The sequence below is a fragment of the Amblyraja radiata genome, chromosome 34 (genome assembly GCF_010909765.2).
Source record: "Amblyraja radiata isolate CabotCenter1 chromosome 34, sAmbRad1.1.pri, whole genome shotgun sequence".
Taxonomy (NCBI): domain Eukaryota; kingdom Metazoa; phylum Chordata; class Chondrichthyes; order Rajiformes; family Rajidae; genus Amblyraja; species Amblyraja radiata.
The window spans coordinates 22,291,633-22,305,599 of NC_045989.1; the positions used below are offsets into that span (position 1 = coordinate 22,291,633).

The window sequence follows — 13,967 nt, forward strand, 5'->3', positions numbered from 1 at the left end:
CCCGTGCTGATTGTTATTGAGGCTGACACATTTCCACCAATACGAACAGACTGTGGTCTGTGGACGAGGAAGTCGAGGATCCAGTTGCAGAGGGATGCGCAGAGACCCAGTTCTGCGAGTTTGGTAACCAGTTTGGAGGGGATGATTGTGTTAAATGCCGAGCTGTAATCAATGAATAACAGCCTGACATATGAGTTTTTGTTGTCCAAGTGGTCCAGTGCGGAGTGGAGGGCCAGCGAGATCGCATCCACCGTTGATCTGTTATGGCGGTACGCGAACTGCAGTGGGTCCAGGTTTTTGTCGATGTAGGAGTTGATTTGCTCCATGATCAACCTCTCAAAGCACTTCATCACCACCGCCGTTAGTGCCACTGGTCGATAGTCATTGAGGCATGTCACCTTACTCTTCTTGGGCACCGGTATAATTGATGCCCTTTTAAAGCAGGTGGGGACCTCAGACCTCAGAAGTGAGAGATTGAAAATGTCCGTAAAAACTCCCGCCAGTTGGTCCGCACAGGTTTTTAGAACACGGCCGGGTATACCATCAGGACCAGGTGCTTTTCGGGGGTTCACCCCTCTGAAGGATTTCCTGACATCGGCCTCTGTGACTGAGACTGAAATGCCATCGCAGCGAATGGGGGATCGGGAAGGCACATCAGTATTCTCCCTGTCAAAGCGTGCGTAAAATGCATTGAGCTCGTCAGGGAGTGATGTTACACCGGCATTCGAGCTGCCTCCTGGTTTTGCCTTGTAGGAGGTGATTGCATTCAGACCCTGCCACAGCTGCCGAACATCTGTCTCGTCCTCCAGTTTGGAGCAGAAGTCCCTTTTGGCCTTTCTGATGGCCTTACCAAGGTCGTATCTGGTCTTCATGTAGGCCACTGTATCATCGGAGGTGAATGCCCTGTGTCTGGACTTCAGGAGAGTGCGGATCTCAGAGTTCATCCAAGGTTTCTGATTGGGAAACACTCGGAAGGTTTTTGTAGGGATGCAGTCCTCCACACATTTCTTTATGAAGTCTGTAACGACTGTGGCGTATTCGTTCAAGTCCGTTGCCGAGTCCTTGAACATTGCCCAGTCTACAGACTCCAAACAGTCCTGGAGTTGTTCTTCTGCCCCCCCCGACCAGCTCTGTGCTGTCCTCACTTCTGGGGGTGCGCTCTTTAATTGCTGCTTGTAGGCAGGAAGAAGCAGCACCGCGGTATGGTCGGATTTACCGAAGTGAGGGCGAGGGATAGAACGATAGGCATTCTTGATGGTGGTGTAGCAGTGGTCGAGGGTGTTTGGTCCTCTGGTGCAGCAGGAGACATGTTGGTGGAAGTTGGGGAGTGATTTCTTGAGGTTCGCCTTATTGAAGTCCCCAGCAATGGTGGTAAATGCCTCGGGGTAAGACGTCTGGTGTTTGTTGACCACGGCCTGCAGCTCCTCCAGTGCCAGACGGACGTCTGCCTGGGGTGGGATGTAGACCACGGTCAGGATAACGGAGGTGAATTCTCTCGGGAGGTAGAAGGGACGGCACTTCACCGCCAGATGTTCGAGGTGTGGAGAGCATGAGTTGGACAGGACTGCCACGTCGGAACACCACGCAGAGTTGACCATGAGGCAGACGCCCCCTCCTCTCCCTTTCCCAGATGCCAGGGTACGGTCCATGCGGTGGATGGAGAACCCTTCAGGCTGGACCGCTGAGTCTGGGGAGCTGGGGGTGAGCCATGTCTCTGTGAAACAGAACACAGAGCATTCCCTCAGCTCCCTTTGATAAAGCAGTCTTGCCCTTAAGTCCTCCACTTTGTTTTCAAGGGACTGTACATTAGCCAGTAGGATAGTAGGGAGAGGGGGCCGGAGGCCCCTGCGCTTCATTCTGACCTGAAGTCCTGCCCGACGGCCACGTTTCCGGACACAATGGAGGCTTCCCCTTTGTTTCCAGGTATTGTGTTTGCTGTACCTGCTGTTTCTGCGGACCTGCGCTGGAACGGGGATTCCCTCACAGACGGCAGCTCCAGCTCCGTAACGAACAGGGGTTCCCTCAAAGTCGGCAACTGCAGCTCCGTTGTTGCTGGGAGATCCAGCCCGTCGGCTCTGGGGGTCATCCCGGCGTTTCAAGGTACAGTACCTGTGATCCGCAGTCGGGTCGGGAGTTCCACAGCCAGTGTGGGAAAGTTTAAAGTCCTGGATTCCCGCAGCTGCGGGAGCTCGCGAAATTGCGAGAGCCTTGAGGATCTCAATCAGCTTGTCCGAAACGGCACCGATATCTGCCGTTTTTCTGATCCAGGTAAGTTGTTGGAAGTTGTAGTTGAGCCTTTTATTTTCCGGAGCTCCGCAAAAGTCGCCGCAGGCAGGCGCCATCTTGGATCCTTCCTTCCATCGAGGGGATCTATCGCAGTCGCTGCCTCAAAAAGGCTGGCAGTATCATGAAAGACCCACACCATCCGGGCCACACACTCATCTCCCTGCTACCTTCAGGTAGAAGGTACAGGAGCCTGAAGACTGCAACAACCAGGTTCAGGAATAGTTACTTCCCCTCAGCCATCAGGCTATTAAACCTGGCTCGGACAAAACTCTGATTATTACCAACCACTTTCTGTTATTTGCACTATCAGTTTATTTATTCATGTGTGTATATATTTATATCATGGTATATGGACACATTTATCTGTTTTGTAGTAAATGCCTACTATTTTCTGTGTGCTTAAGCAAAGCAAGAATTTCATTGTCCTATACAGGGACACATGACAATAAACTAACTTGAACTTGAACTGATTGAGGTGCATGGCTACTTCCCCATTAGGTTCAAGCAACTTTACACAACCCTTCAATGGACATTCAGAGGATGGGCCCTGCATTAATGGGGCATGCTAATGAGCACACGTGTATGTGGAAAACGGTAGGACTCAGGTGGTCAGAATACTCTTAGCATGTTAGGAAAGGTTTGTCTGCATTTAAAGAAAGACATCTAATCCGTTTTATGAAGGCCGATCCTAGCGTGTATCTATAGATACTAACTATACTAAACTCTGACCAGACTCCATCTTTGAATCCTAAAGATTGAAGTGAAGCAGCTCAGTGAGCTCTTCAGTTCCCAAAGTCTTTCCTCTATATAAAACAGGAACAAATGAACAAAATACTTCAACTCATTCTAAATACTGAATGATGACAGCCCAAATGTTGTCCACACAAGGGGCAGAAGGCACAGCAATTTCTCCCTCCAACCCATCAAATTTAAATTATAGGAAATGAATTAAAGTATTAGTACAGAAAAGGTTATGTTCAAAAAAGTTTATTAAAACATTGCATTGGATTTAAATAGTAGAAAATACACTGACCTTTGCATCAAGGTGCAAAACAAAATTGGAGAAAGTCACAGTTTTAACGGCAAAGAATAAAGCACATTTAGCTTATTGTATAATTCACATTCAAAGTAACAGATTTGTGCTCATGTTTTCACTCCATTTGAAATGCTCCTCAGCCTTTACAATTACCCAAGGCTTAACATAAACAAGGTAACTTTAGGGACAATTGCTGAACGCATCACCACAGTTAATGAACAAGTATGAAAAAAGCTATAAAGGTTATGCACAACACTATTAACATTGCTGTGTCACCACTTCTGTGACCAAAGTTTTTCATTTTCCAAAAGCCAAGTGCATCATTTTATATCAGACTTAAGACATTTTATGTCATATTTGTGAAGCTACAAAGATTTTAATCATGACCTCAGACTCCAGAATTTCCTAACAAGGTTCAAAAAATATTTTGTCCATTGTTAAAAAAATGGAAAGTATAATTCACATTGAAAACTTGAGGAAATTTATTTTGGCGATAAAATATGATTAAAGATATCTGTGCAAAGAGTTCTCACTTTTTGATTTGCCAATGTGGTTTGTGATTAAAACACAATTTTCCGGTTTTCAGTGCTATCAAGATAACCCTGAACAAATCGGGAATAAGCCTGAAGATTCTTCAGCAATTAGAACAAAAGTTCCCTCCCAATAAACACAAGTTAGAACAAAAACAAAAATCAGCAGTGCACTACAGTCAAAGCCCTGAGAAACATAATATTGCACCATAAATTTTCCAAATCAGAAATCAAAATGGGAATTCTAAATTGCAGAAATCACCAGAATGCTGGAGAAAAAGGCAGCCGCAATAATTCCTGTTTGATCAAGCTTCCACTTGAAACACTGTATTCCATAGATGCATTAAATGCAAGGTCGCCACTCGAGTAAGTGCTTTACTTGTTCGGGAAGTGAACAAAACATATAAAGTCTTTCACGTACATGCAAAATGTCAACAACCCAGAATTGCTGCTTTACTACAAAGTCAAGTGTGCTGAGAGATATGGTCACATTTCTCTGCACAAAATTTCAATTTGTATAAAAAAGTTACCAGGACACACTTTACATGCAAATTTAGCATAGTCTTGGAATCCAACCACTCCCTATTTAAGTACTGGTAAACATCAGTCAAAAAAACATTCTGCCAAATACCTTCACAAGATATATGGCATGAAAGCCAGTTGTCAGACATTAATAGTAGTGAACAATTTATCAGCATATGCAATTGTCCCGAGTACCTCTTCTAATACCATAGTTAGCACCGCCAGGCCACCCCTATCTGCTCCACGTTTCCAGATAGTATTCAGGCTGGCAAAACGATTCCCTCTATTCAGCTGGCCTGCATTTGTAGAGGCACCAAATGATTATGCACTACAATACATCGACCGCATACAGATTCATAAACAATGTCAAATCTATTTTTTTGGTAGCTACAAGTGCAGATTATGGCAACCAGTTTCTGAAGCTATTAATTTGCTCAGCACTTAAAGCAACATTGGCAGTAATTTCAATAACTGGAAAATATCCGTTCAAAAGGAAACACTAGTGTTTTAAGAGGGCATAGAAATGCAAACGTAAACTTTAAGTGTTGGTTTTTCCAACTAGGATCTACAGTCCCCAATAGTTCAGGCTTCTTTTCTCCTTTCTACTGATGGATGCTTGTATCATCGCCCCACCATTAGTTGTTACCGTAGCAGTAAGTCTGAAGTCAATGCATTTGGTTGCTTACAGCACTTGAGAACAAGGTTTCAATCGTTCCGTAGTGTCTGGACTGATTACATTTTCCCTTTTTCTCCCCCCTTGGTTCAGGATCAGCAGCAGTCCATCCTCGTTCCTCTGCCCAGTGCGGGCCAATGATTTTTCACCATCTTCTCAGTTGTCTCCCGTTCAAACGATACTCTGAGATGCTCTATACTTCCATCCTGAACTATTCGAATCACAGATGACCTCAAGTTACAGATAATCCTGCTCAAATTTCAAACGACACTTCATGTTGCACCTCTTCAGAAAAGGCAGGATTGGGGTCAACCTACAAGGGCGAAACAATTTATATACTTATTTTGAAATGTAGCCAGTCTCTAAAGCCATGCAGGTGGCAGACAATACTGTTGTTATAATAGAAAATATAATTTGTACAGAAAGTTTGGCCTGATTAAAACAGTGTCAAAAAACTTGTCCAAACCTCTGAATAAACTGGTGGTGGCTGAAATCTGAATTCCTGAATGTAAGCAAATATGGGGCTGCCAAATTCATGCTCCAAATCATCAGCTTGTGGAAGAGAAGGAAATTGTCTGGCAAGGTCTTCCTCAGACACGATATCAGCATAGTTGGGTGGAGCTTTATAGAAAAAAAGCAAGAGAGCTTTATAATCTGAATCACCGTCAACAATTATCACATTAGAAGCCATGAACCCAGTAATTCACATGTTTTCAGAAATTATTTATTCTACTTAAAAGGTAAAGGCCTGGATTTTAGAGTTACAACAGGTGGAATTTCAATTATAATTTAAAATTGACATGTATGCGTATGTGCCTTTAAGGCAAACCCAAACTGATGGTCAATTATGAGTATAGAAGTTGGGATGTAATGTTAAAATTGTACAAGGCATTGGTGAGGCCAATTCTGGAGTATGGTGTACAATTTTGGTCGCCTAATTATAGGAAGGATGTCAACAAAATAGAGAGAGTACAGAGGAGATTTACTAGAATGTTGCCTGGGTTTCAGCAACTAAGTTACAGAGAAAGGTTGAACAAGTTAGGGCTTTATTCTTTGGAGCGCAGAAGGTTAAGGGGGGACTTGATAGAGGTTTTTAAAATGATGAGAGGGATAGACAGAGTTGACGTGGAAAAGCTTTTCCCACTGAGAGTAGGGAAGATTCAAACAAGGGGACACGACTTGAGAATTAAGGGTACTGAAGTTTAGGGGTAACATGAGGGGGAACTTCTTTACTCAGAGAGTGGTAGCTGTGTGGAATGAGCTTCCAGTGAAGGTGGTGGAGGCAGGTTCGTTTTTATCATTTAAAAATAAATTGGATAGGTATATGGATGGGAAAGGAATGGAGGGTTATGGTCTGAGCGCAGGTATATGGGACTAGGGGAGATTATGTGTTCGGCACGGACTAGAAGGGTCGAGATGGCCTGTTTCCGTGCTGTAATTGTTATATGGTTAATTAGCAGGACCTTTACAGCTTTCTCCAACAAACAATGAATTTCCAAGAACCTTAGGTGAATGTTAAAAAATGTTGGAAACACTCAGATCAGGCAGCGTCTGTTAAAAATGAACAGGCATTGGCATTTCAGGTTGAAGATCCTTTGTTTGAACTTGCAAAAAGAAATCCAACATCAATCTTGGTGAAACTAATAGCTCTTCCAGATGAAGCAGCAATACATTTTGGCTTTTAATCCAGTGCACAGAGTTCAGTGGATGCAATGTGGTCTCCACTATAAAGTAGAAACGAAACACAGATTGGTCATCTCTCTGCAAAGCATCTACAGAGTTGGCAGAGCAACCCTGAGTTTGCTGTTTTATCACTTTAATTTTCCATTCTATTCTGCCCAGTGTGGCCTCCTGCACTATTACAAGGCCCAATATAGCTCATTTTACATATCAATTGGGCCATTTCTGCTATTAGTCACTCATGTGAGGTATTGACAACTTCTCTCTCCCCCCCACCCCGGCACAGCTCAACATATGTGGCTCATCCTACAGCCACACATGTTATAACATTTCAATCTCCTTTTGTTGTATTCCCTCCAACTAGCCTCCCTTAACATATTGATCAGATGACTGCTTCAACCTGTCCTTATGGCAAACCATAACCCGCTTTGCACAGAAATTCTTTTTATCCCAGCTACTCCTCCTTTTTTAAACCAATTTCTCTTCCCCTTCCTGACAAAGAGACTTTCACCTGATAAGTTATGACCATTTCCCTTTCCACATATGTTTTCCACTTAGTTTTCATAACCAAGTTCCAATATCTGCATTTCTTTTGATTGGCAATAATTTGGGGTACCCATGTTTTTCACTTTAGAAAAAAAAAACCCTTTCAAATGTTATACTCTGCTTCAATAGATGCAGTTAAGCTTTTAAATGGCATAAAACCTGCAATTTACAGAATCCTTTAAATTTTGTAAATATAGATTGACATTCCCTCAAATCTTTGGTATATTTGGTTTTCAGAGTAATTGGATATTCAAGTTGCTACCTTAATTTGTGTGCATCTATAATTAGCTTTAAAACGGCAGAGATTTGCTTTTCATCTTTTATCTGGGAGAGTTCTTTATTGCTGCTCCACATCCTTGATTACAACATTGTTGCTAGATTCCAAAAGATATCTTGGAATGAGCACTTAACAGCAACAGATATCAGAAGATTCAAAATTATTGAGCTTTCCAACTCTATAGGATGTTTGAGGTCAGCTGTGACTACAATTAATCCACTGTTAATTCCAAAATCCAGGTGTCTACTTCCAATAATTCCAGTTCCGTTGATTAGGTGTTTCACAATATCTAATAGATATGGAGGTAAAGCATTTACCTTCAGGTTGTTCTGGTAGGGCAAGTTGAAGCCAACTCATATCCAGCCCAAAATGACCAGAAATGCTGGATGTTCTGCTTCCAAAGCCATTGTATGGAATTGTACCAATAACTATAGGAAGCTCCAGCATTAGTTTTTTAGAACCTGGAATGTGTACATAAACCTATAAATAAAAAGATAAAAAAGTGAAGACTCAAATAAAATTGTATTTAAAACTTTATGGAAAATAAGCTATTTTCTGTTTTTGCAATCTTATGCATTAATTGCTTGTGTTATTAGCTGCCATGAAGGGAAGTGTTATAATAACTTATATTGAGGTTTTCATAAAGTAACCCGTATTAATATGTCAAACATACTTACAGCTAAAGAGTATTCCACTCGGATGATGCTGCAGTCTAAGATAGATGGGTTTACGGGTGGGATTTTGAGACTCTTCCCATTCCACGATTCTGTACTACCAGAGGCAACATGGTTTCCACGGACATTTGCAATAATTTGTCGAAACGTCTTCGTTTTTTCATTTGTGAGATAAGTCTGGGTTTGAAAAATAGCAGCTTTTGGCATAATGAGCCGTGATGAGCAATTCTCAAACTCCGCATAGATTGGGATTGCTTCACCTGTGGTAAAATTACAGTTAGCACGAGGAAACAAAATGTTTAGGTGAAACCGTTTATATAAAAGTGTTTTTTAAATGTAACTTACCATTACAAAATCCACTTCTCTCAATTTTGGCACTTAATGATATTGGTCCAGAGGTAAAAAGCCAACAGCCGATCGTCTTCTCTATACTCTTTGACACTGATGCCTGAAAAGGAAATGATAAACAGTTCAGTAGGAACTAAATAGTTATCTGTCAGTACTTAATTTCAAGGTGGTGCTATCCATTAGTGGTTTGTTTTAATCTGAAGCAATGTTGAGATATTTATTTGCTAAACTAATCAGGCTATTCAAAGCACCATTCGGGTCCAAAGAGGAATCTGTCTAAATGACACCAATCATAAGGATATTTGCAATTAAAAATTAATCCTAAACACCAATTGCAAGTTAATCTATAAATATTGCTAAAAAGTATTGGATTAGGTATGTTATGAACTGTTTTACAGACTAATTGCTAGCAACTCTGGCTGCAAAGTTTTAATTCAAATTCAACATAGCCTCTTAGTTTCCTCAAAACAAATTAAACCAGTGACACCCATTATGTGCGTTTAGATTGCAATATTTACATTTTGCAGAGCAATGTCAGTACTTCACAGCTAAATAGTTATTTTAGTACATGAAGCAGCCCAGCACGGGAACAGGCCCTTCGGCCCACAATGTCTGTGTCGAACATGATCAATTTTATCTGCTTCAACATAATCCATTCTTCTTCATTCCCTGCATATCCATGTGCCTATCCAAAATTATCTTAAATGCTACTATCATATTTGCCTCCACCAACACCCCTGGCAGCATATTCCAAGCACTTGCCACCAAATGTGTAAAACAAAAAAAACTTGCCCTGCACATCTACTTTAAATTGTGGCCCTCTCACTTTAAAGTTGTGCCCTTTAATAGTTGATTTTTTCCAATTTGGGTAAAAGGTTCTGTCTACCCGCAACTTCCAGTATTTCAGATTTTGTGGACCAAACTGTAGTATCTGCAAGTTGGAGATTTATATTAATTCTTAAACCTGAATGTACAATTATAAAGTCAAACCTTTAGAATCAGATCAGTAATTAATAAATGCAAAATCTATTCACTTTTGAGTTTATCACAATTGATTTTTGTTTTAGGTTGATCTACTTGCAAGACAACAGCACAGATGTTCTAAAATCCCGTTGACAGCTGTTTAAATGTTTCCAACAATGCAATACAAAAACAAATGAACTTACCAAGAAATATGGTGCATTAACATCAATTTGACTTGTTACAGAGAATTCCCTCTTCACAACTTGACTTGTGCCACAAGGTCGCTCCAGTATTGCTGTCACCCAATACTTGACACTGCCATATTTTCCACTGAAGGATGTGACCAATGGCCTGTTTTAGACAATTATAAACTGCATTGTAGAATCTTTGCTGCCATTTGTTTTTGTGAATTAAAAAATCACTTTTTTGAAAAGATCACTTACCCTGGTGGAAGATGAAAACTGAATGGAAACTTGTGTTTTCCAGGTTGTAATGTGAAGTATCCTTCATCATCTGTTAAGAAAGAACAAAGTTGTACAACAAATCAATAAAGTGAAAGGCTATTTGCAATAAATCAAAAACAAACATTATAGATATACAAACTGGGAGAGAGTAATTTGAAAAGCCAGATTAATGTTTTTATTGGGGAGGGGGAGAAGGAGAGACAGAGAGAGAGACAGAGAGACAGACAGAGAGAGAGAGAGGTTTGACTTTATAATTGCACATTCAGGTTTAAGAATTAATATAAATCTCCAACTTGCAGATACTAGTTTGGTCCACAAAATCTGAAATACGGGGAGGGAGAGGGGTGGGGGGGGGGAGAGAGAGAGGGAGGAGAGGGGGAGAGGAGGGGGGAGAGAGAGGGGGAGGAGAGGGGGAGAGAGAGGGGGAGAGGGGGGGGAGAGAGAGGGGGGGAGGGAGAGAGGAGGGAGAGAGGAGAGGGGTATGAGAGGGGGGGGGAGAGGGGAGAGGGAGAGAAAAACCCCCAAAAAAGAAGTTGTAAGGGCGTTATTTAATCATGGTGCTCCAGTCAAAGATTTGCTCAATTCACTGCAATCTTTCTTCAAAAAAACGTCATCTATTTTAATTACATTTTCCTTCCCCCACAACTAACTCGCTTATTTCTGAACACTTCAACCTGTGCCTCTGTTATATTGACCACATCCATGTAGATTGGGTAATTGCTTTACAGAATAACTCAACAGAATTTATGAAATTTCAATATACTTGCTTTTCAGCGCGATATTCAGCAGAATGTTTTAAAATTGAGTTGAGATTATAGAACTCAGTCCAAAGAAAGATCTCAAGCTTCCCCACCTGACCACTACGTTGGCCTTATGTTCCAAATCCACTTGAAAGTTCCCAACTGTAGTTTGGGAAACATTTTATTTTCCAATTTGACATGTTACATTTAACATATTGGCTAATTCTGAAACTAATTCTGCTGAAAACATTGTACTGAAACATCAGGTGTCCCCCCCCCCCCCCCCCCCCCCATATCATAGATACCGCCTGTCCTGCTGAATATTTCTATCATTGTTATTATTTGAGATTTAGAGCATCTACACTTGGCTTTTCAATGATACATTTCTGTTTCTGTGACAAATAGTGTTCACTATTTTTCAAACATTTTCAAAGTTACCCTGGGAATTGCAATACATATTTCCCAAACTTGCACGTAGAAAGCTGCAAATCAATGGTCCACTGATTCACATTGTGAACTATAGAGCAGCTCATTGAAATGGAACTAAACTGCAAAATATTGTACCAAAGGTAAAAGCACTGTGCCTTTTGTATGTAACAAATGATGACAGTGGTTGCAGAGGAAGAGGGACATTAAGCACAATTCGTTTCTTGAAAAGAGGTCTCTGAAAATTCTGTAGGTTCTTTTCTTCTGGTTAAACAAGTGTAACTAGGATAAGTCACACAAGCTTCATTAGTTAGCATTGTCTCACTAGTTAATATTACGTTCCCCAAAGTACTCATTCAGCAGGGGGTAGCAGATGCATGCTCTAGTCTAATATAGCCTGCACATTGATACTGACAGACTTCTGGTGGTGGTCAGGGTGAGGGTGTCAGACTTTTTAGAGAGTATGGCATTGATAGAGACTATCTCCCCACCCCCCCAAAAAAATGATAGTGGTTCCCGAGGAAGGGGAGATTCAACACAATTACCTTTACATAAAGTGATCTCTCAAAAAACTAATACTTCTGTACCTTATAAGTTCTATGAATCGCATGTGTCTCATTAGTCTCTGTGGTTAATATTACTTTCCCCAAAGTACTGATTCAGCAGGAAGAGAGCAGATCCATGTTCTGGTTTAATATAGCCTGAACATGGATATGGACACCGTGGGGAGGCTGGTGAGAGAAGGGGGGGGGGGGGGGGGGGAGATAGAGGGGAGGAGGAAAGAGAGGGAGAGTGGGGGTAGAGAAGGACGGGGTGGGGGCAGGTTGGGGGGGGGGGGGGGTGGGTGGAGGTGGGGGGGGTGGCAGGTTGGGGGGGGGGGGAGGGGGGGGGGGTGGAGGGGGGGGGGGTGGCAGGGGGGGGCGGTGAGGTGGTGGGGGGGGGGGAGGGGGGGGGGGGTGGCAGGTTGGGGGGGGTGGCGGTGGGGAGGTTGGGGGGGGTGGGGTGCAGGTGGGGGTGGGGGGAAGGTGTGGGGGGGTGGGGGGGGGGTGAGGTTGGGGGGGCGGTGGGGGCGGTGGGGGGGGTGGAGGTGGGGGGGGGGAGGTTGGTGGGGGGTGGCAGGTTGGGGGGGGGGGTGGGGGTGTGGGGGTGTGGTGGCCAGGTGGGGTGGCAGGTTTGGCAGGTTGGACGGTGGGGCAGCTCCCTCTCTCCCCGTACCTGCGGCCCGCCGCACCACCTGCCGCTGCTGCAGGTACACCACCTCATCGCGGTGCCGCGCCGCCGCCGCCGTTGCCGGGCCGTCGCCCCCCCAGTGGACGCGGGCACAGCCCTTGGCCTCCAGCCGCAGCTGGATGACGGGCAGCCGGACGCCGGTCTCCAGCAGCAGCTGCCCCGACACCCGCTCCCCGCTCGAGTAGCTGCTCAGATCCCGGCCGTCCAGCACGATGCCGAAACTCTTCAGCCGGACGCCCATGGCCGGGGTGGGGGCGAGGGCCCGGCCCGGAGCGGCCCTGCATAGACCACTGCCCACACCGGCTCCTCTCCTCCTTACCACCTTCCCTCTCTCCCTCCTCCTTCTCCCTCTTGACCTTTGCTCCTTCTCTCTCCTTCCCCCCTTGTTCTCCTCCTCTCCCCGTCCTCTCCCTCTTTCTCTCTCCTCCTCCCTCTTCCTTCCCTCCTTCTCTTTCTCTTATTCTCTCAATCACACCTCCCCTCCTTCCTTCATTCCCCTCTGTCCGCCTTCGCCCCCTTCCCTTCTCCTCCTTTCCCTTCTCTTTATCGCCCCATCCCTTCCTCTTTCTCCTTTTCTCTTCTCCCTTCCTTCTCACCCCTCTGTCCCCCCGCCGTGTGCCGGGGTGGCTGCTGCTGCTGCGGGCGGGCAGACAGCTAGTGTGTGTGTGTGTGTGTGTGTGAGGGCGGGCGGGCGGGGGAAGCGCGGCTGATCGGAGCGTGATCACCAATCAGCGGCGGGGACCCGCACGTGTACAGCGCCGCCACTGGCGGGCCGCAGGGCAACCCCCCGCACCCGGACCAATGACGAGCCCGCTCCTTCATGTGCATGGGCTCGGCCAGCCGCTGGGCCGCCGTTACCCCGGCAACCGCCATTGGGCGCCGCCATTGCTCCCCCCCCCCCGCCTCTATATATACCCACACACACACACGCACGATCAGACAGACACACGCACAGACAGACAGACACACACAGGCACACACAGACACAGACCCCCCCACACACACACACACACACACACACACACAGAGTCACACACAGGCACACACACACAGACAGACACACACACAGACACACACACACACACAGACACAGACACAGATGTACACACACACACCCCGACACATACACACACAGACACAGACACACAAAGTCAGTGCTGGAGTAACTCAGCGGAACAGGCAGCATCTCTGGAGAGAAGGAATAAGGTGATTTTCTGGGTCGAGACCCTTCTTCAGACTTCAGAGTGGGAGACTAGAGATATGGAAGGGCAAGGTGTTAAAATGATAGATCAAAGCAGACGGTGACCAAAGGAAATGTAGAATTGATCATCGTGTAGGAAGGAACTGCAGATGCTGGTTTACACCGAAGGTAGACACAAAATGCTGGAGTAACTCAGCGGGACAGGCAGCAACTCTGGAGAGAAGGAATAAGGTGATGTTTCGGGTCGAGACTCTTCTTCCGACTGAGAGTCGGGAGAGAGAAACGAGAGATATAGACGGGGACATAGGACAAATGAAAGATGTGCAAAAAAAGTAACAATGATAAAGGAGACCGGGGCCATTGTTAGCTGT

The 13,967-nt window shown here is 44.7% G+C and overlaps 1 protein-coding gene across 1 annotated transcript; it reads right to left on the reverse strand.

Annotated features, from left to right (window-relative positions):
* Window positions 1–3,257: 3,257 nt before the first annotated feature.
* Window positions 3,258–12,774, reverse strand: arrdc4 (arrestin domain containing 4). The gene is made up of 8 exons (XM_033050051.1): window positions 12,381–12,774; window positions 9,979–10,048; window positions 9,739–9,886; window positions 8,570–8,672; window positions 8,228–8,484; window positions 7,868–8,030; window positions 5,514–5,668; window positions 3,258–5,360 (listed from the first exon to the last, which is right to left on the reverse strand). Exons 1-8 carry the CDS (start codon window positions 12,634–12,636, stop codon window positions 5,301–5,303), a joined length of 1,212 nt encoding a protein of 403 aa, XP_032905942.1. The 5' UTR covers window positions 12,637–12,774; the 3' UTR covers window positions 3,258–5,300.
* Window positions 12,775–13,967: the final 1,193 nt, after the last annotated feature.

Coding starts and splice junctions, on each gene's coding strand:
- arrdc4 (XM_033050051.1), bottom strand. CDS start 12,636: ATGGGCGTCCGGCTGAAGAGTTTCGGCATCGTGCTGGACGGCCGGGAT. Junction 8,031..8,227: donor GAGTGGAATACTCTTTAGCT/GTAAGTATGTTT, acceptor TTTTATTTATAG/GTTTATGTACACATTCCAGG. Junction 5,669..7,867: donor CCTACCAGAACAACCTGAAG/GTAAATGCTTTA, acceptor TTTTCTATAAAG/CTCCACCCAACTATGCTGAT.